General features: G+C 35.0%; 1 protein-coding gene across 1 annotated transcript; it reads right to left on the bottom strand.

Annotated features, from left to right (window-relative positions):
* Positions 1–8935: 8935 nt before the first annotated feature.
* Positions 8936–12810, bottom strand: LOC131659436 (putative FBD-associated F-box protein At1g50980). Its single transcript, XM_058928626.1, has 3 exons — positions 11767–12810; positions 11336–11503; positions 8936–11248 (listed from the first exon to the last, which is right to left on the bottom strand). The coding sequence occupies exons 1-3, from the start codon at positions 12733–12735 to the stop codon at positions 10967–10969; spliced, it is 1419 nt and encodes a 472-aa protein (XP_058784609.1). The 5' UTR covers positions 12736–12810; the 3' UTR covers positions 8936–10966.
* Between the last annotated feature and the right edge of the window lie 10303 nt (positions 12811–23113).

Genomic DNA, 23113 nt, shown 5'->3' with positions numbered 1-23113 from the left:
AAAAGACATTGTGAAAATAGATAAAGAACAAAGAATAGAATTCAAGAGAGTTAACCTTCCTCCCATGTTCAAAAAACGGGTCTTCCAACCGGATAAGCGATTCTTCATTTTAATGAGGATAGGTTCCCAAGCGGAAGCCTTTCTTGGATTGGCACCAATGATAATGCCAAGGAATTTGAAAGAGTTATCTTCCAACCTACAAGAGAGGACATGCGCCGCCGCTTCCAAAAAGTACGGATTAATGTTGATTCCAATCAATTTGCTCTTGTGATAATTTATACCAAGACCCGATACTTCTTCAAAAGCCTTCAAAACCGCCTTAATAGCCCAAACGTGTTTCCAATAGAAGACATGTGAAATATAAACTAAATAGAAAAGTAAAATATTTTATGCTCTAAAAAATAAATTCACGCCCAACGATTGAAATCTACATCGTAGTAGCCGCAATATCCACAATCGCAGTGACTGCAACCACAACCGCATCCGTAGCCGTAATTTAAAACCATGGTGGGGATGTCGACTTTAATTCTTCCGATGAATCATTCAGTTTGTGACAAACAAATATTGTTCAATTTATATTCGGACAGAGGCTCTGTCCACATTCTTTTGACACTGATAAATTGGCCATCGTGCCTGCTAGCAACCAAGCACACCTAGAATCTGGCCACAATCTTTTGACCCTAGATCTGGCCACCACAATCTGAACAGACATAGAGCATGGAAGGAGCGGATGCCAAAGGAACACAAATTCAACAAGTAAACAATGGCACATAAACTAATCTTTGATAAAATTAAAGCACTACGGGTCACCACTACCAACAACAAAGTTAAGAGGATCTAGAATCCACTAATTACATAAAAGACAATATATATTTGAAAAATGTATATGATACAGAGGAAAATTTGAAACAAAGTTAAAGTTTTTCCAACCATCAAATCCTACTGTTGCATGCTAGAATTGGAAAATGCTTTGCATTTCTGTGAAGTTACACTTTGTGTAACTTTTGGTAAAAACCTTACATTTACAGAGTTACTGCAGTAGGTATATATATACCCTATGTTTGTTATAACTGAAAAGTAACAAACTTTTACTAAGGCTAAAGATACACAGCTAGCTACAATACAAAGTGTATAATACTGTGTGTGGAGTATCTAACACAATACTTCCTCTAATACTCCCCCACAAGATCAATGTGGTGGAAGAAGGACCACTTTGAGCTTGTTCCTCAAGTCTTGAAAGGCAGTTGTGGACAGTGGCTTGGTCATGATGTCTGCTAGCTGGGCTGATGAAGGCACATGTTGTATCTTCAGTTTATGCTCCATAACTCTCTCCCTGACAAAATGAATATCCAGTTCTATATGCTTGGTTCTGGCATGTAGAATAGGGTTGTGAGACAGTAACACAGCACTTAAATTGTCACACAGTAGAGTAGGAGAAAAATACTGCACTTTAAGTTCAGCTAGCAGGGATTCTAACCATAGCAGTTCTGATGTAGTATGAGCCAAAGCCCTGTATTCAGCCTCAGCACTAGACCTTGCTACCAGGGTTTGCTTCTTAGAGCTCCAGGAGATCAGGTTTGGCCCAATGAATATGCAAGTACCAGAAGTTGATCTTCTATCATCTGGATCATTAGCCCAGTCAGAGTCACTATAGGCTCTTAAAGAAAGAGGTTGACTTGGGTTTGCAGGAGATAGAAGTAGTCCAAGAGTGGTTGTGCCACTCAAATATCTCAGGATCCTTTTGACTATGCTCCAGTGGCTGTTGAGAGGATTGGCCATGAATTGACATGCCTTGTTCACACTGTAGGCTATGTCTGGTCTTGTAAGAGTAATGTACTGAAGAGCACCAACTACAGACCTGTATTGTAGAGGATCTTCCATGAAATCAGAACCAAATTTGCTGGGTTTGCATTGACTGAGCATTGGGGAGGGAACACCATTGGCACCTTCCATGTTAGCTCTTGATAGAAGATCTTTAATGTACTTTGTTTGAGTCAGGACTAGAGAACCATTGGTTTGATATTTGACTTTGAGGCCTAGGAAGTATTCTGGTTTTCCCAACTTTTTGAGAGCAAATTGATCATGTAGTTGACTGATCAGTTTGTGAATTAGATGATCTGATGAACCTGTAACCAGAATATCATCTACATAGACAAGAACATATAAATTCACAGCTTGATGATTATAGGTAAACACAGAATGATCACACCTGCTAGCTACAAAACCAAAGTGAAAAAGTGTCTGATGTAGCTTTTCATACCAGGATCTAGGTGCTTGTTTTAGACCATATAGTGCCCTGTTAAGTTTGCAGACAAGGGATTTGTTTTCATGTTCAAATCCTGGTGGTTGTTGCATATAAATTTCCTCCTGTAACTCTCCATTGAGAAAGGCATTGTTAATGTCTATTTGTTGAACAGACCACTTATGAGTTAAGGCTAAGGTGAGGATAACTTTTATGGTTGCTGGTTTCACAACAGGGCTGAAAGTTTCATGAAAGTCAAACCCATATTGTTGGTTGAAGCCTTTGGCTACAAGCCTGGCCTTGTGTTTGTTCAAGGTGCCATCAGAGTTCTCTTTGAGTTTGAATACCCACTTACACCCTATGGCTTTTCTATGAGAGGGTAGAGTAGTCAGTGTCCATGTGTTCTTGGCTACAAGGGCATCAAATTCTTGTTGCATAGCTTCAAGCCAGTTAGGATTGGCTAAGGCATTTTTGAGATTTGTTGGTTCACAGTGTGTAAGAAAGGCTTTAGGCTTGAGATTCCCTGTTTTGCCTCTAGTGAGCATAGAGTGTTGGTTTGTAACCAGCATGGATGTAGAGTTATTTGTCACTTCAGGAATAGATGGAGAAGATGTAGTTTCTTGTGGAGAGGCATTTGTGTGTGAGGAATGACTGTGAGAATGAAAAGAAGGATTATGAGAATCCTCATTAGTAGTGATGACATTTTGAGGTGAGGCACTATGTGACTCAAGTGTACCAGACTGCTGGATATTAGAGGGAACTGTCCTATCTTGCAGATGTATAGGTGGGGTCCTGGCTGCAGTATTAGCTGGACTATGGACAGAGATATCACTTTGTCCAGTGGGTAGCGGACTAGTTTGAACATTAGTATTAGGTGTAGCTAATGTATTGTCACTTTCACTAGGGCTAGAGTGTAAAGATACAGTCAGGGGAATGGACTTTGTGGAATTGGGACTACTGGACTGAGCAGTGGCTGAGAACATAGTTTTATAGGGAAAAGATGTCTTATTAAAAATTACATCTTTGGAGATGTAGATTCTTCCTTCCTTGCTGAGACACTTATAACCTTTGTGCTGGGGGGAAATTCCAAGGTAAACACACTCAGAGCTTCTCAATTGGAGTTTGTTTTTGTTGTATGGTCTTAAATGAGGGAAGCTAGAGCACCCAAAGGTTCTCCGGGTAGAATAATCAGGAATGTAATTAAAGAGAGCATGGAAGGGAGATGTGAACTTAGTGAGACTGGCTGTGGGAAGTCTGTTTGTGAGGTAGACAGATGCAGAGAAACTATGATCCCAAAAATTCATTGGAATGTTAGCATGAGCAAGCAGGGTTAGTCCCATTTCCACTATGGTTCTGTGTTTCCTTTCTACAGTCCCATTCTGGTGAGAGGTATGTGGACAGGTTAGTCTGTGACTTATGCCTAGCCCATTTAGAAAATTTGTGAAAGGCCTATACTCACCTCCAAAATCAGACTGTATAGCTTTGATTGTAGTATGGAATTGTGTATTAACATAGGCTAGAAATTGTTTAAATGCTCCTAATGCTTCAGACTTCTGTTTTAAGAAATAGACCCATGTGTACTTAGTATAGACATCAACAAATGCTATATAATAGGAAAAGCCTTGGGTAGAAGGAATTGGGGATGGTCCCCACAAATCTGTGTGGACAAGTTCAAAGGGACTAGAGTAGATAGTACTTGTTAAAGGAGCATAAAGCCTATGAGATTTACCTAAGCAACAAGAATTGCAAAAATCAACACTATCTTTATTGCTTAAGGAAATATTACACAATTTTAGTATAGTTTTCACTGCTGCAGTATTGACATGGCCTAGCCTATTATGCCAAAGGGAAAATTTATTACAATATGAATTTGAAGATGTTGTGACCTGATCCGGATTGGAAACACTGGCAGAGTTTGCAGCAGGAGGAGACTCCAAAGACAAGTTGTGGAAACAATAAAGGCCACTAGCATCAAGGGATCCTTCTAGGAGTACCTCCTTAGATGCCTGAGATTTAACAAAACATCTGTCAGCATGAAACTCAAAAAAGACTTTGTTGTCTCTAGCAAATTTTGAGACAGAAAGTAAATTACGAGTAATGGTTGGTACATGAAGGAGATTATTCAGAGACAATAGAGGATAAGGGGCAGTTTTAGATTTGATATTTGCTATTCCTATTGACTCAATGTTTAAGGCTTGTCCATTGCCAACTAGGACCTTGTTAGAACCAGTGTAAGGCTGTGTGTGTTGAATATGATAATTATGAGCAGTAATGTGATGGGAGGCACCTGAGTCTGCAAACCAGGCTTGTGATTCAAGGTTTGCAGGGATGTTGTAGTTATCTTGATGCGCCATTAGAGCTGAGGCATGTGTGGAGCTAGTAGCTTTATCTTGCTGATCATCAGTGGCTGTAGCGGATTGCTGATTTGCCTTAGGTAGTGCAGGCTCGAAATTCTCATCATACCTGTGCCAGCAATCGATCACCGAATGTCCATACTTTCCACATAGTTGACACGTAGGTCGATTCCCAGGAGTATAGGATCCACGAGATCTGCCACGGCCACGTCCTCTGGAGTGGTTGCCTCTGCCTCTGGTTTGTTGGAAACCACCTCTGGTGATCTTGTTGTTTGAATTGTTTTTCAGTGTGTGCAAGATTTGCCGTAGCTGTGTTGAGAGCCAATTCTTGGCGATACTTGTCGAGTTGCGCCTCCTGAACGTAAAGAAGAGCTTCATTGTCATAGATTGAAGAGAGTTCACCTTTGCCATAGGTCATCATCACAAACGGATTGTATTCTTCGGGAAGGCCTTGTAGGATCGCATCAATCTGATCTCTGTCCGAAATAGGATCGCCAATCGCAAGCAGAGCATCATCGATTGGCCGAATTCGCAACACGTATTCAGAGATTGATTTGCTTCCTTTCTTCGTGGTTTTCAATTCAGACCTGAGCTGATGAACCCTAGCTTTCATCACTGCATTGAAATGCTTGTGGATCTGATCCCAAATCTGGTAGGAGTGCTTGCAAGAAAGCACACGAGGAAGAACCGATTCAGAAATCGTAGAAAGAAGCCATGAAAAGAGCGCCTGATCTTGAACTATCCAGGTCTCATATTCATCAGAGACTTTGTTGTCAATGCGATCTTCATCAGTCTTGAAGATCGGAGGAATCTGAGGATTTGCAACAAATTTGTGAAGTTTATGGGAGAGGATGATACCTTCAACCTGTTGATTCCATAGGAGGAAATTGTTCTCCTGAAGTTTGATGGATAATTTCGGTCCGAAGACGCTGTGATTTGTAGAGTTTGGGAAAGATCCAAGAGCAGCGTGTGAATCAGTTGGTGTCGCCATGGAAGTCGAAGGAAGAATTTGCAAAATCAAGAACAGAGCTTCTCTGAAGCTCAGAGATTCAAGAAACGATGAAAAAAGGTGAAGAAGAGAGGTAGCGGAAGAGAAAGGGGATCGAAGGCGATTGATACCATGCTAGAATTGGAAAATGCTTTGCATTTCTGTGAAGTTACACTTTGTGTAACTTTTGGTAAAAACCTTACATTTACAGAGTTACTGCAGTAGGTATATATATATATATATATACCCTATGTTTGTTATAACTGAAAAGTAACAAACTTTTACTAAGGCTAAAGATACACAGCTAGCTACAATACAAAGTGTATAATACTGTGTGTCGAGTATCTAACACAATACTTCCTCTAATATTGCACATGTATCTAACACAATACTTCCTCTAATATTGCACATGTACGATTTAATGCTGTGAAAATCGATCAAATTAAAATTTGTATGTTGTGGCTCCCCTTGTTCACGAAGATAATTCCACAATTGTACTCTTAAAAATAATTTTAAAATTAAAACCCCTCAAAAAAGGTGAATTCTATTTTAAATCGAATTCACCTTCTCCGCAGAGCATTGAGCTTTAAAACTATCTTTGAAAGTAAACTCGTGGATGCAGCATAATTGTTGAAAGAAAAGAGAGTATATGATTGAGAGTTGAATTCGGCATGTCGACGCTGATTCTATCTGCCATTGGAATGGATTCTTAGGAAGAAGTCATATGTTGTTGTGGGTAATTGGACGAGCAAATTTATGCAGTTTTTTTTTATAATTAACTTTTATCACATATTTTAACCGTAAAACATTATTTTCTATAGTACAGATATTTGTTGGGTTGGGTATGCTAAATTTAGACCATCCATCCATTGCTTTCTCCTAACTTGCTACCTTTTTCCATTTCTTCCTACACAAACAAAAGGTACACGCATCTACCACCCACATGCGTTTTTTTCTGTCGTTTTTTTTGTCTTTTCTTTTTAGAATCATTTTGTTTTTGATTTTTCAATCTTTCCATATACTCTTTACTCAAACCTCTGTATTTGATAAAGAGTTTTAATATAAAATAAAATAGATACCAATTAGTCATCATGTTCATTGATGGTCAAGAAAATAACTTGGCTTGCTTTATCAAACCACTTTTATGAATAATACTTTCTCAAACGGACAAAAACGGATGTGTTGCTAAAATATTATTTTCCATTAGAAAAGCACAATTTCTCAATAGAGATGCACGTACTTATTGATGCAGATGGATAAACAAATTCATAAACTACAAAAAAGTAATGAACTTTCATCATAGATTATAAAATGTGTAATGAGCCCAACTAGTCCCAACTTCAATATGACCATTAGTCAGAACTTGAGTTTTATTGTACTAATTTCTTCAGCTGCAACATGTTGGGTCTTCATACTAAGTTAAGTTATCAATCTTCAATTCTTCATCATATCATTTGTTGTATAAAAATTTATACTTTAGTTATAGGTTGTCTAGATTTGTACTTTTATCCTTTGAAAATGTATCTATTCTGCTTCAGTTCTCTTGTTAAGGCTTAAATTTAAATATAAACTATATTAGCACTAGAAAAGTTAAGTAAAACATAATAAATGTATTATTCAGTCACAGATTGTTTCTGCAAGGGTATGTATCAGTTGCAAAAAGATGATGCAAGTTGCACCTACACTACATAAATCTCAGGCTATAGATAATTCCTGTTGTCATTCCAAGACTATTGCATCTCTGGGAACTTCATGTGACATGGCGTAGACGTGAAAATCAATCAAATAAGAGTTTGCATGTTGTAGAGGCTCTATTGCATGAAGATAATTCATCTAACATTTGGTCCCTGTCATTCATACCTATGAAATATTTGCTATGAATTGTCATAGTGTTTGATTTCTCTATCATATATTTTGCAAATTTGAAATCCCATTTGTTGCCTTCATAACCACCGAGGCTACAGTTGTGGAAGAATGTGGGTGATCAATAGGTCAATTCAACTCATTTTAGGAGGCTGATTGGATCCTTGTTTTATTTGTGTAATACGCGACTAGATTTGACGTGTAGTGTCGGTATTATGAGTAGATTCATGAAGAGACCGGAGGTATCTCATTTGGAAGCAATCAAGAGGATTCTAGATACGTTAAATGACATATTGGCTGCGGAATTCTCTTTCGCGCAATGGAGAAAGGCAGAAAATGCAATTTGTTCGGTTTTACCGATTTCAATTGGTGTAAAGATAAAAATGATAGAAAGTCTACAGTTGAGTTTATGTTCGGTGAAACATCAATCTCTTGGTGTTCGAAGAAGGAACCGATAGTAGTACTCTCTTCTTGTGAGGCCGACTACATTGCTGATTCATTGTGTGTGTGTGTGTCAAGTCGTGTGGTTGATGAATCTGTTGAAGGAGTTAAGTAGCAAAGAGGGCGACGCTATAACGCTCATGGTTGATAACGTTTCTACTATAAATCTTGCTAAGATCACAGTTGCACATGGAAGAAGCAAGCATCTTGAGATGAGGTTTCACTACTTGAGAGAACTTGTTAGTGAAGAAAAGTTGAGATTGGGGTATTGTAGAAGTGAATTCCAAGTGACCAATTGATTGACCAAGGGAGTCACGCTTGAAGTGTTCAAGAGATTGAAGAAGATAATAGGAATGGAAGACTTTGAGGACTTGAATTAAGGTGGTATGCTAAGAATATGAGATAATTAAAGTCAGTGCAACAGATTGCAGTTTTGGGCCAGTTTGTTTCAGCTTTAAAAAAATGCATTTTTTCTTTGTATTTTTTAAAAGAGATTTTCTAAAACCGTTTTTCAAAAAATTACAAATTTTTTTATATTCGTTTTTTCTAAAACGAGACACTAATTTTGACATCTTACAACATAAACATACATAATTGAAGACCAACATTTAGTCAAAATCATAATTTTTTCAAAAAGTTGTATTTCAAAAATGATTTTTATGAAAATCTATTTGAAATAGCTTCAAAATTAAATGATTTTTTGAAATTTTGATATTCAAATTTTTTCTCCATAAATAGATGAAATACCTAAAATCACATTTTAAGACTATTCAAACAAAATTTTCATTTAAAGCTTTTATAAAAAGTTTCTTTGTAAAAAATTTTTTCACAAAATTTAGTAACACTATAAAAATCATTTTTAAAAAAAACCAAAACAAACGGACCCTTTTATGCAATAAGTTGCATCCTTTTATAAAAGATTTAACAGGTTGCATTAATAGTGCAACCGGTTATACTTGGGATTTTTTTGGTTAAAACTAAAACAGAAGCAAAGTGCAACCAGTACTAATAATACAATCGGTTACACTTGCGAGTTTTTAGTTTTATTGTTGTATAAATATCTTTGGTGTATCTTGTGAGAAAAAAATTAGAAAATTACTATACTTTTCATTTTCAATTACTCTCTCTTCCTCTCCATCTTCACACTCAATTAGTTAATTATTTTTTCACCAATCTTGTGGTTCTAAATTCTACCAATCTTGTGGTTATAAATTCTAACAAATTTGACTTGCATGAATGAATTTCGTTTTGAGTATTACTTGTGTAATTACTGTCCTATTTAACTACATGAAAATTCTAGTAAATTCTAGTAAGTGAGTAATGTAACTATTCTTCAATAATATTCGTCATAAATATTTAATTCAGGTGTATGGTTGATATTTTAAAATTTTATATATAAAAAAAAGTTAACTGTCAAATTTTAAGCAGTTTTTTTATTGACAAACGTATGTGTATTTTCATGTCAACCTTATAAGGCTCATTTTATGTTATGTAGATGTTAACATGTGTGCAGGGACTTTAGAGAGAGTACACCACAGGTTTTAATGATGAATAATACTACTTTATTTTGATGATCAAATTCTTCATTCTGATGCTACGAATAGGAAAAAAAAAAAGGTGAAAATACTTCACCTTATCAAAAAGGAAAATACTATAAATAAAGACATCCATCATACCAAAATACCGAATACCACAGCAAGAAGCTCGCCCCATTGGCAGAGATTGATCATAATTGCAAGAAAAATCTGCAAAAACAAAAACGACACCAACATACAGAGCACCCACTCACCAATCACCCTGTCACAAGATCGAGGAAATATACAGCAAAAATAATTATAGAAGCACAAAAGCAAAGCCGACCAGACCCTCTATCCAATAAAATGCAGCAAGTGATTCCTCTGTAACAATTCCCAATTAAACAATCCTGCAGTAACACCCAACAAAGCAAACTAAATTCCAATTTTAACACCCTGCGCCGACGACTCCAACTAGACTTCAACCACCAGCCAAAGCAAGGCATTCATGGATAACCAAAAAATCCAATATATACTAACAGATTAGACCACCATTGAGAACTTGAGTACCAAAAAAACCAGTATACTTCACCTTCAGCCTTCCAAGACAACATTGTTAACATGCTGAACAATATTAAAACTCAAAACAGAACAAGTGCATAGCAGAAAAACACAGGACAGTCAAGAAATTCCATCAGAGATTATAAAAAGTGTAATGAATCGAACTAGTTTCAGCTTCAATATGACCATTAGTCGGCTAATATCTAAAGTCTTTAATGAAAGCATTACAAAAACTTGAGTTTTATTGTACTAATTACTTCAGCTGCAACATGTTGGGTCTTCATAGTAAATTAGTTAAGTTGCCAATCTTCATCATATCATTTGTTACCAAGATGAATGAATTTGGTCATCAATAAAATAACATGCCACTCCCTAAGATGTATAGGTACCAAGAGATGATGCAAGTTGTGCCTATACTACATAAATCTTAGGCTATAGATAATTCCTACTGTCATGCAAATTAAATTCGTGCAACAGAAGCTTGGACTAATATTGTCATTGTCGACCAACATTAATGAGAGCACTATGCACATCTCCTAAATCTTCTAGCTTGCATGTATGTGTGAATCTTAACTAATAAGCTGCTATGTAAGATGATGTATTGTCAAATGGATAAGAACAAAACCAACCAGTTTCTCAAATGACAAAAGATAAAAGAAAACAACAGCTTGACAATGATAAACATTGATAAGATCAGAACCAGTATGAATGCCCTTGTTTGTGAGACAGAAAATACACTATTGGAAAACTTGAGAAACACAAACTCATAACAGTTAGAACACTGGTAAAGATTCATATAACTCAAACTTTAAAACAAAGACCAATAAGAAAATTAAAACAGAGTTAAGAGAACCTAGAATCTACTAATTACATACAAGATAATATATATTTGAAAAACATTTATGACAGAGGACAAAATGAAACAGTGCAAGTCTTTCAAACCATCACACATCCTACTGTTGCATATGTAGGATCTTCCGCGGATATGGCGTAGCCTTGAAAGTCAATCAAATAAAAGTTTGCATGTTGTAGAGCCCCTTGCACACGAAGATAATTCCCCTAACATTTGATACTTGTCATATATACCAAAGGAACGTTCACTGTGAATTGTCATAGTGTTGAGAACTTTTGAATTCTCTATTATATATTTTGCAAATTTGAAATCCCATTTGTTGCCTTCGTAACCACTAATGCAACAAGTTTTAAGATTAGAAGAAAGACATTCTGGAACAATTTCTGGATCCTCCCAACATTTGTCACCCCACAATTCCATAACTCTAGTATCCTGTCAACCAATACAATATTTTATCAAAAATCAAAGTACATTGAATTAGAGTTAACTAGAAAATCTTGACCAAAGGAAGAAGAAAACCTGAATGATAAGACTTTGAAGTTTGGGAGAATGTTTGAGTATTTCTAGCAACCACATGCACCTATCATACCAACCGATAGCTTCAAAGCTAAGCTCCAAGTGAGTCAATCTTTGAAACATGGGAGTAGTGTGGAAGAAGACAAGATTGACGTAAGATGAGGGTATATTCTACACGAATTACACAAAAACAGAACATTAAAATTGTATAGTGTAAAATCACAATTTCATTTAACATATACTTAGGACCGTGATATTCTTACCACATGTATACTAAAAATCTCGGCGTTAAGAAGCATACCGAATGGGCATCCAACGAGATCTTCATTGATGTTTGCTTTGATCAAATTAGGTAAGACCTTAAAAATTTCTGGGGGATGAAGGTCATCATCGTCTTCGACATTGACACAGTGTTTTGATTCGAAATCCTATAGGAGTGGGCATCCTAATAAAAGACTATACAATAGTTGATTACATTTACAAAAGATGTGATTCAAATGGAGAGTCTTAAGTTTGGGTAAATGTAAATCCTGCAGATGAGAAAAATATCCAACCTTGATGCCCTTCAACTTAAGAACCTCTAGTGTCTCACAATTGACAATGCTTTGAGGTAATTCAGTTGATAGATTCCAAAATGGAACCATTAGGTGGAGTGTGAAGTTTTGTACTCCTCTTTCTAGGACGAACTCAATAAATTGATTGATATCATTTTGTTTGCAAAGAGAATGTTGACGACATATGAAGCTAAACGAATGGATTGGTAGTGTGGTGTCTTGCTGCTGCATTGTCGAGTACACTCCACTGAGAAAGTTAACAGGAAATTTGAAGGATGTGTCGTCGAAATGTAGGGTTAAGACTGAGAGCCAGAGTGGTTTCCATCTCTTTGAGAGCACACTTGTGGATGCAGCTTGTTTGGTTGACAGAAAAGAGAGTATATGACACAGAGTTGAATCCGGCAAGTCGCTGATTCTATCGGGCAGAGTTGAATCCGGTAAGCTGCTGATTTTATCGGGCGGAGTTGAATCCGGTAAGCTGCTGATTTTATCGGGCGGAGTTGAATCCGGTAAGCTGCTGATTTTATCGGGCGGAGTTGAATCCGGTAAGCTGCTGATTTTATCGGGCGGAGTTGAATCCGGTAAGCTGCTGATTTTATCGGGCGGAGTTGAATCCGGTAAGCTGCTGATTTTATCGGGCGGAGTTGAATCCGGTAAGCTGCTGATTTTATCGGGCGGAGTTGAATCCGGTAAGCTGCTGATTTTATCGGGCGGAGTTGAATCCGGTAAGCTGCTGATTTTATCGGGCGGAGTTGAATCCGGTAAGCTGCTGATTTTATCGGCCGGAGTTGAATCCGGCAAGCCGCTGACAGTATTGGCCGTCGGAATGGGTTGCTGTGAAGACGTCATATGGGGCGAGGAAATGGAATTGGAGTAGCATGGGAAAGTTAGGTTTCCTTTCTTATGGCTTATGAGATCACCCAACTCAATTATGCGGCGCTTTTTTAATTAAATCCTTAAATATCTGTTATACCTCCGTATATAGGGGTGTACGTGGGTTGGGTTGTACTGGGTTTGGCCTAACTTGTTATCCAACCCATTCAAATTTCAATGGGTTGGGTTTGTCGTCCAACCCACAATTTCATTATCAAAATCAATCCGAACCGACCCGTTCATTTATGGGTTGGATTGGGTTGGGTTCGTGGGTTGTGTTTCAAATTTAAAAAATAATAATTTTTTTCAATTTAAAAATATTATAACACAATTCAATACATTTATACTCATTTCTAACGCACAAAATGGATGAAGCACATCATATAATATCTAATTATATTCATAGACATGACATAACACTACATAATAGTATAAAATTCCACAAGTCACATTATTTTTATAAAATACGTAAGTTAGAAATGATACAAAAGAAAATAAGAAACAACATTTAGTCTTAGAATTACATAAATTTATTGATTTAGTAGTATTATTGGCGGAGAATAAAGCTTTTTTAAAAAAATTATGGTTAAACTGTGATAATAATTTATATTTCTATTTAAAATAATAAAAAAAAAATTACTAATGTAACATCAATGGGTTGGGTCAACGGGTCTGCGGGTTGCAAAGCTCAAACCCGATACCCGAACCAAAACTATATGGGTTGTTGCGGGTTGGGTTGGGTATACCCGTAAATGAATGGGTTCGGGTAATTTATGGGTTGGTTTGGTTTGGGTTCGCGGATTCGTGGGTCGACCCACACCCATGAACACCCCTATCCGTATATTTAACTTTTATTCATAATAATCAAATGAATTAACTCAGCTTCAAAATGTATCATCTATTATCTATCTATTATAATTATAATATATAAAAATTAAAATACCGGGAAAATACATTCTAAACTTTTATTAAATAATTAGATGAATTGACTCGTTTCAAAATTTATATATTTAATTTAGATTAACGTAGCTCTGCTGAATTATTTTTTATATCAAAAAAAAACTACTAGGGTTTTCTTTGTTATGGTCCGTCCACCATTAGGTTGAGCAATGTAATTGTAATGATAGCAAGGATATAAAACGGATAAAAGATGGAAATATATTGTTCTCATTAGGTTGAACAATGTTGCTTATCTATGATGACATGTGTTATGAGCATAATAAGTGAGTAGTGGGGAAGAGATGATCAGTAGGAATTATCGTGGCACGAAAAAATATCTGATCATAACGAACGTTCGAAATACAACAGAGTCGTCATTGAAGTTTTTTATTCCAAAAAGAAAGGAAAAATGTCGATAAAATCTTTGAAGAACGAAAATATGGTCGTCGCAACCAAATTCAGTTATAGGAGTCGGTTATGCGAGGGAAAGGTATTAGCACGCCTTACATTCGTTGTACTCAAACGGAACCGTTTAACTAATTTGGGGAATAAGAGTGTTAGGTTATGTTATTTGATTTCTTCTAATTGGTGTGGGATATTTACAAGAGAAAGAAAGGGGGAAATTTTAGGTTTTTTATAAGGGTGTCTGATGAGACATTATCTCGCTCCTACGTATTCACATGTGTGATAGAAAACTCAAGGCTACGTAGTTCTGGGTAGCAAATATTTGTGGGTTGGTCGATTTTAGCGAAAGATGCTTAGATCGCATTCAAGCGGGAAACATTGTTTGCTACCCAGTAATGGGCGTAAGGAACAATGTGAATCCATCGCATTAAAATGGATAAAATATAATCTGAATTCTCGCAGATTATACCTCAATCACATTCATGTCGACAATGGTGCTTGATAACCAAACATGGAAGTATGGAATGATGTGAGTCCATCGCGTTAGAATGGATAGAACATGATCCGGATTCTCACAGATCGTGTTCGAGAAGACAACGTCGCTTGCTACTCGCACAAAGGAAAAATAAAATATTAGTTCGAATTTCGCATCAAAATAAATAAAACATCATTCGTTTATGATTTGGTTTTGACATCGCGCTAAGGTGGAAGAAGATGATTTGATGAGTTAAATTATTTTTAGGTGGAAGATGAGTATTTGAACAACAAAGTCTACACCTTGCGTCTAATTATTTGAGAACAAGATGAAAGTGCATCCATCCGCCCATTTTCATCCGATTTTGAATAAAATATCTTTGTGGAAGACAAATAATCTAACCTACAAAGTGTCACCTTGCGGCCGATTATTCGAGGACAAGATGGAAGTGCATCCATTCATCCATTTTCATCCGAGCTTATTGTGAAAAAGATTTTGAAGCGCATTCGATTAAATTTGAAAAAATAACTTGATGTTGATCAAGTGTTTCGATTCGCGTTTGTTCAAAATTGATTTGAAAAGTTTTAATTCGATGGCGAAATGGTTTTGAAAATACACTTGATGTTGATCAAGTGTTTGCTTTTGCATAAAAGGTTGATTTTATTTACAAAGGTGAATGGATGCTAAGTGATTGATTTGTGTTTGGAAAGGTTTTGGTGTGATTTTAAAATTTACTTGATGTTGATCAAGCATCTTTGATTTTAGTATTTTGTGAAAGGTTAATTTTCATGATCATTTATGAGGAGGTGCTACCCTGAGGATGTGCGCGGGAAGAAAGAAATTGAATTTCTCGAACTGAAGCAGGGAAATTTGTCGGTAACGGAGTATGTTGCTAGGTTTGTGGAACTGGCAAAGTTCTATCCTCATTATAACGAGGCAACTGCTATTTTTTACAAGTGTATCAAATTTGAGAATGGGTTATGCTTAGATGTCATACCCCAAAATTTGCCCATCATATTTATTCATATTTCAGTCCATCTGACTTTCAAATGCTCAAAGATACACAGGCAGGAAACATGCAATCTCTCTCCTAAACAACAACCTCTAAACTAAGGTTTTGTATTCCTCAAAATAAAATTAGATTCTGACATCTCAAATGGACCTCATGGCCTCTCACATACCTCAAAGGATCTTCATGCCACGTTTCAGACTCTGATTATCAAGATTGCCCAGTCAACAGTTCAAACAGTTAGTAGTCGACTTATTTGACCTTAAAGTCAACTGTGGTCAAAGTACAGCCAAAATTCCTGATTTTTTGTCAACATCCTCATTTTGAAGTGTCATTCATAATTTGATCAAATGTTGATCATGATTCATCAAGAAAAAGATCAAAAATCCGCAAAGGTCCAAGTTTCTAATTTAGGGTTTTAACCTAAAAGTCAACCCAACTTTGACTGATCATATCTCTTTCATACTTTATCAAAAATTCCTCAGCCAAAGCTCATTCTCAAGGAAATTTGATTCTCTACAACTTTGATGTTGGGCCCAAAGTCAAGAAATGCTTCCGCATAGGAGATATGAGCCAAAACATTACAGGTCCTTCTAGAAGATCGCAAAAAGCTGTTGTTTGCCAGGAGGCATATCATCAAGATAAAATCCTCATATGCAAAATATGTTCCAAAGTGGCTTGTAGGGGACATCTTGAGATTTCCAAAAAGTCATAGAACACCTTCATACGATCAAAATTGAGAGAGTTATGCATTGATGAACTTGGGCAATTTTGGAGAAATGCACAAAAGTCAACTTGAACAAAATTGCTTATTTGGACTAATGGGCCTAAGTTTGAGTTTCTACACATGATCATGAGTTCAATAAAAACCCATAAATTTGTTCTCATATTTTTGTGCCATTTATTTAATTTATTTGAATTTTTATTCATTTAAATACAAAATAAATTGAATAAAGTCACAAAATAATGAAATGAATTCATGGAATATATTTTCTAATCATCCAAAGGCCCAAGAAACACCTTGAAGGCCAAGGAATTTCATTCATGCATGGTTTTGGTTTTTATTTTATTTTATTTTTGATTTTATTTAAATTAAATCAAGAGAAAATAAAATAAAGATCAAATTGGTATATGATTCAATCTTTCCATTCAAATATCATTCTTGGAGCTCAAATAAATAAGATATATTTGATTGGAAAGAAATTGAATGAAAATAGCAAGTTTTCATACAAAATAAAATCAAATTTTTCAATATTTTCAAATCCTCAATTGCATGATTTCTTTCCCATATTGTTGACCTAATATTTTCTATTATATATACTCATCAAACTCATAAGAATAAGGGACGAAATTTGGACAAAAACCTAGCCTCCAAGAACTCTCCAAATCGCAAAAAACTCAACAACTAGGACTCACAATTTTCTTTGAAAACAGCCATATTCAAGATCAAACAGTGAACCTATTCAACTCCTGAAGGTCCCAGGAAGGCAGTCACGTCGCTCCCAGAGCCCCAAGCACGTTCAATCGCCTTCTCCAATAAGCCACGGTTTGCAAATTCTCTCCACATTTAATCTCTTATTTCATGCTACATAAACTATGTCCATGCATTTGTGACCGTTCATAAAGATGTTTAAGGTGTTTTAGACGCATAGTTTCGAAGCCATGACGCGTGTAACAAGGGTTGCCATTGTTAGGGCATAAGGTTCACGTGGCTTCGTATGTCATGATACAGACCGTTTCAAGGGAAGCCGATCCCTCCATTAAACTCGCAGCATCCGAATTAGCCGATCTGGGTTTTTTTCTTTGTGCAGTGCTTGCGTTTTTTGCAGGTTTGAATGTTTCAAAAGTCTGCTACGAACGTGGATTGCAGGGACCGTAGCTAGTACGTGTGGGGTTCGTAGCTAAAGAAATTCGTGGCCTTTCATTTACAGATCGAGGAAGAAGATGATGTAGGTGGCATCGAATCATTGGCCAGTCAAACGAATCCCTTTCTCTCTCTGCCTGCGATTGGTGTTTCAATGGATCCAGGGCCCCACTTTGACTTGTTTTGAATTTTTTTTCATTTATTACATGTTAATATATTTATCATTTTGTTTCCAATGTATTTACAACTTAAACACACAGCGCAGTTGGCCAGGAGAGAGTGTGCGTGACATTAAGGGCTTGTTCTTTCTTGGTCACAACATTTTAAATTTTGTTTTCTTTAACATGTGGTTTAGTTGCAGATTCCATGATATGCGCCCATATGTGACTACGATGTGCTTTCGTATGCTGGCCATTGGATCTGCATGAATCCAAATCTGAAGGACTAGAAAAGGCACATCCACCATAGTCCTTCAGGGAGCAACCACACCAGATCCAACACCCAGCTAAGTTTCTTTCTCCTTTTTACTTTCTTTATTTATTTATTTAATTTAGTTTTAACTATTTATTTTTTTTATTTTATTTCTACCCAATTTCTTTTCTTTTCTTTTAAAATCTTTTTTACATAATAATAAAAACATTTTTTCTTCTACTTAATAAAAATTAAGTTTTTATTTTTATCAATTTAAATTAGATTAATTAGGTGACTAATTTAATTATTTAATTAGGTTAATATTTTATTAATTGATTAAATTAATTATTAGGGTTAGATAATTTAATCGAAAATATATTTTTGTCAATTTAATTAATTAGGTTGAAAACTAATTTTTTAGGTTTGTTAACCTCGATTCATTTATAAACCCTAATAGCCTTAGGTGTTTATTGGTAGGTGTTGCCTATTAACCCTGCTTAACTTATGCCCTAATTAGGTTTGCAAGATCTGTCATTAGATCACTCATACATTAATGTTTCTCTTCTTTGTGCCTAATTTTCAGGATTAGTCAAAATCTTTCAGCCAACACGCCTCGATATCAAAAAAAGCTAAGTTCCCTTAATTTTTCTTATTATTACATAAATCTTTTCATTATTACTTTTGCTTAGTTTTTTTTACTAATTCTTTTGAATTTCAATCTCCTTATTTTATTATAAATGTAATTTTAATTAATTTAAGTTGATAATTTTAAATTAATTATGATTAGTTTTATTATTAAATTAATTAGGTTAAATAATTAGTTAAGATTTTTAAGCTAGTAATTATTTTAGGGTAATAACTAAATTTTTGGCTAATTAATTATTTTAATATTTGTAAACCCTGATTTTATTCTGATCAACTGTTTTCATCATGATTACTAATCACTGTTCTCCCTTATTTATTTTCCTTTCAGAGTTGATCAAGGGTTCGAGGAAGATCAAGGCATTCGAAGATGTTTATACTGATTATTGATCCCTCTTATTTTCTGCCTTTACTTTTCGCCTTTTAATTTCTGCATTCCCCTACAGGTTTTTATTGTAATTCCCCTTCCCCGCAGGTGTTTATTGTAATAGCGTAGGAATTTATTTTCTGCCTTTAATTTCTGTAATATTAATTGATGTGGTTAGTAATCCTAGGGAGTGCAAGCCTGCTAAATAACTTAGATCACTAATTACAAAATAAATATCATCGAAGTTAATCACCTGATTATTCCACACACACACCTTTAGGGTAATCCCTCTTGTTGCCTTGTTGCCTTATAATTTTGTTGCCTCTAAGTATGCTAAATAGTCAAAGTCCCTCGATTTCGAGGATACCTAAAGCAAGGTTGCCTAAAGAGATTGAAAATCATCTAGTCCCTCGAAGTTGCCTCGGTAAAAGATGATTGTCCCAATTGCTAAGGTATCCTCGCATGATGCCTAAACATAATGACTATTATATCCTTCCCTTAGATTATCTGCCCTATTTATGGCAAGGGACAGTCTTATGGCGAACGATATCTCGATGACCCTTAACATCCAATTGAAAGACTTCCTGCCCTCTCATGGTATGGATAGACCCTTTCGCCCTGAAAAGCTAAAAGAACAAATTTCTAAACTTAGGGTAGTTGCTATTAATTGCTTGCTCTTTTTCAAATTCAAATTCAAGTTCAAAATCTTTTCTCACTTCTTTTCAAAGAAACTTTTCAAAAAGACTACGCTTATTTACAAGCTAAAGTTCTTATTCAAATTTCTATTCACACCCCACTTTTTCAAATAATTCAAATATTTTGAAAACAAAGTGAGCTAAGCAATTAAGAGCCCATGGATAACCATGGATGCAAAGGGTGCTTTACACCTTCCCTTTGTATAATTTACCCCCCGAACTCAAATTTTTTTTAAAAGGTCTTTTTCTGTTCTTTTAGCCTTTCCTAAAATTGGATACAATAAAAGTCGGTGGCGACTCTTGCTATCCGCACATTTTAAAAAGTCTGTTCACCGTATTACACTAGAGATCAAGAAGGCAATTGGATACCAATATAAATGTGAAAATCAACAAAAACGCAGTGGCCCATATATGCTTGATTCGGTTATTTTAACCACTACCATGACAAATGAACCATGGATTCATGGTAAGAGTGATGTTGTGAAGCTATTGAGTACATTATTTATGTAAAACAAGGATTAATTCATATTTTACCATTTTTTGCTCATGGAGGTTCAAGAACACTCAAACCCTTGATTTTCAAAAATGCGAATTAATGGAGTTTTTGTGTAATTCAATGATGATTATGATGCTAATTAAGTGGAAAAACACAACGATGCAGAGAAATTTAATAAACAACAAATATTAAAGGCTACATAGATGAGTTTGCTCGAGAACACCATGAAATTTTTTTCGATCGAATTTGAATCAGATGATTTGTATGGTGTAGGAACAATAATACTCTTAGTATTGGATTTGGAATTTCTTCGTTAACAAGAAGAGATTCATAAATTAATTTAGATTTTCAGGCTTTTATTCAAAGTTTCTAAAAAATAAATAACATATAAATGCAAAAATCAACAAAAACGCAGTGGCCATATCTGCTTGATTCAGCTATTTTAACCACTCTCATGACAAATGAACCACAAATACATGGTCAGGGGGGTGTTGTGAAGCTATTGGAACCTTATTTATGTAAAACAAGAATCAATTCATATTTTACCATTTTTTGCTCATGGAGGTTCAAGAACACTCAAACCCTTGATTTTTAAAAATACGAATTAATGGAGTTTTTTGTAATTCAGTGATGATTATGATGCTAATTAAGTGCAGAAACACAACAATGCAAAGAAATTCAATAAACAACAAATATCAAAGACTACCTAGATGAATTTGCTCAAGAACACCATGAAATTTTTTTCGAACGAATTTGAATGGGATGATTTGTATGGTGCGGGGACAATAATACTCTTAGTATTGGGTTTGGAATTTCTTCGTTAACAAGAAGAGATTCATAAATCAATTTAGAGTTTCAAGCTTTTTTTCGAAGTTTCTTAAAAATGAAGAAACTTCAAATTTGGAGAGTAATTTGTGCAAGGTTTTGGGTCTAGTTTTTGTGTATGATTCTTGATGTCATTTGTGAATAAAATGGTGTTTATTTATAGGCTCTAAAATTAGGTTAAACAATGGTTTAGCAATTATGAAAAAATGCAAAAAGTGTGAGCAAATTTGGATGAATTTGAATCTATTTGAATGTGAATTTGAATTTAGCATGAAAATATCTCAATTCTAATTTCAAATGATGATATATTGTGTAATTAAATAAAGTGTAAATGAGAAGTATAATGACACTGCTATAAATAATACATTTCATGACGAAGCTTTCAACTCAGCCGGAAAAACAAGGTATTATGTCAAGGCGTGCCATGTTTTATTTTTTATATAAATAAAAGTAACATATTCCCTCGATTGTTAATATAGCCAAGGGGAAAATTGAAGAAACGAAAAACACAATAAGGGGAAATGGATTTGGTTTTTCAACAAATTAAAAACTTATGGCACGTTTGATTATCCTTGTTCGTTTGAACTCAAACTACTTCAGTACACCCTGTTAAGGTGATTTCTCCTCTCTCTTACGAGGTCTTAATCCACCAATCAAATCTTTGATTACAAAATCACTTAAACAAATGTTTAAGTCTTCTCAAGAACAACCATAATCAGGTTTTCTCAAGGTAACTATTACACGATTACAACTTTTGTGTGATTAAAGACTTGCTTCTAATAAGCTATATCAAAATTGTGATGTGTACAAATTTTTTAGCACAATATACAAATTCGAATAAGATAGAATGATAATAAAAATCTGAGAGCTCTTTGAATTCGTGTGTGCGTGAGATGAAGTTCTTACGTTTTCTTCAGCGGTGACTTCTTTATATAAGATGAGCTTTTAGTTCCGTTGAGAGACATATGGTCTTGATTTAGTTCCGTTACGATTTGATCTTGCATTAAATATTTTTACATTATAGATCTTCTGATCATCAGAGTATTCTTTGCAGCTTTTGTTTTGTTGGCGCTTGAAGCATTTTAAGTATCAGAGTTTAAGACCTTCTCGTTTGTCTTCAGAACTTCTTGTTCTTGTAAAATTCCTTCGATCTCTTGAACTTCTTATTCTTGTAAACTTCTCTCAACGTCTAGAACTTCTTATTCTTGTAAACTTCTCTCAACGTCTAGAACTTCTTATTCTTGTAAACTTCTTTCAATGCAGCCTTCTGCTTTTAAGAAATCACTTTAATATGCTTTAGAACTTCTGAAAGTTAAACCATACAATTAGAGTGCATATTTGTTGTTATTGAAAATTATGTGTTTGTTATCATCAGAACTCTTTCAAAGGTGTAGAACCAAACTATGTTCTAACAAAAATAACTCAGGACATGTTTCGAACCCAGCTATTGCAGTTTATGTTTTTATTTGTTTATAAGTGAAAACTAAATGATCTATTCCTTCAGTTTTCTTGATAACCGAGGGATAAAATAGTAAGACTTTACTATAAAAATAATTGTTAAAATAGATTTTACCCTAGTTCTTACTTGTATTTTGCTTCCCCAGATTAGTACGCATCATTCTTTGGGATGGATTGAAAGATAGAAAAAACCGTCAATGTTCTATTTCAATCTAGTACGCATCATTCCTTAAACAAAACATTTTTTTGTCCTTGCAATCTATCTCACATAATGGTGTTGATGTTGTATTTTTGGAACAAATCTGTTTTAAAGAATGTTGGAAAAGTTCCCTATGATAGATTGCAAGTGCAGAAAATCATTCTTGCTTCCAGGTTAAACAAAGAAGGTTGTTCAACCTTTGAAAAGATATATGCAACCAAATTTGGAATTGCAGCAATGATGATGAAATTATATTATTTTAATATTCTATGTAAACAATGTAATATTTAAAAATATATATTATTCACCTGGGTGTTCTTCTAAAACCGAGGGGCTTATTTATTTTAATTTTTCTATTTAAAAAAAGAAAATATGTTTCCCCTCGGTTTTTTTAACAAGAAATTACAAGAGAAGAGATTACATTAAAGAAACGACCTTGAAATATTTTCCTTCTCTTGAAGTTCATACTAGAGAATGATGTTGTACTTCATGCAACTAGTTTCATTATCATTGTTTTCATTATGGTAAGTTTGCATATTAGGAGAGTATTTTGAAACTAAGAAGGGGCT

This window comes from Vicia villosa, linkage group LG3, assembly GCF_029867415.1.
Source record: "Vicia villosa cultivar HV-30 ecotype Madison, WI linkage group LG3, Vvil1.0, whole genome shotgun sequence".
Taxonomy (NCBI): domain Eukaryota; kingdom Viridiplantae; phylum Streptophyta; class Magnoliopsida; order Fabales; family Fabaceae; genus Vicia; species Vicia villosa.
The sequence above is the reverse complement of the archived record's forward strand: the minus strand, read 5'-3'. Positions and strand labels throughout refer to the sequence as shown.

What these genes read in the sequence shown, in the direction of transcription:
- LOC131659436 (XM_058928626.1), bottom strand. Translation starts at nt 12,735, where the DNA reads ATGACGTCTTCACAGCAACCCATTCCGACGGCCAATACTGTCAGCGGC. An exon ending in TTTTATTAGGATGCCCACTC is followed by an intron (nt 11,504 to 11,766) that starts CTATAGGATTTC and finishes TAATTCGTGTAG; the next exon opens with AATATACCCTCATCTTACGT. An exon ending in TTCAAAGTCTTATCATTCAG is followed by an intron (nt 11,249 to 11,335) that starts GTTTTCTTCTTC and finishes ATTGGTTGACAG; the next exon opens with GATACTAGAGTTATGGAATT.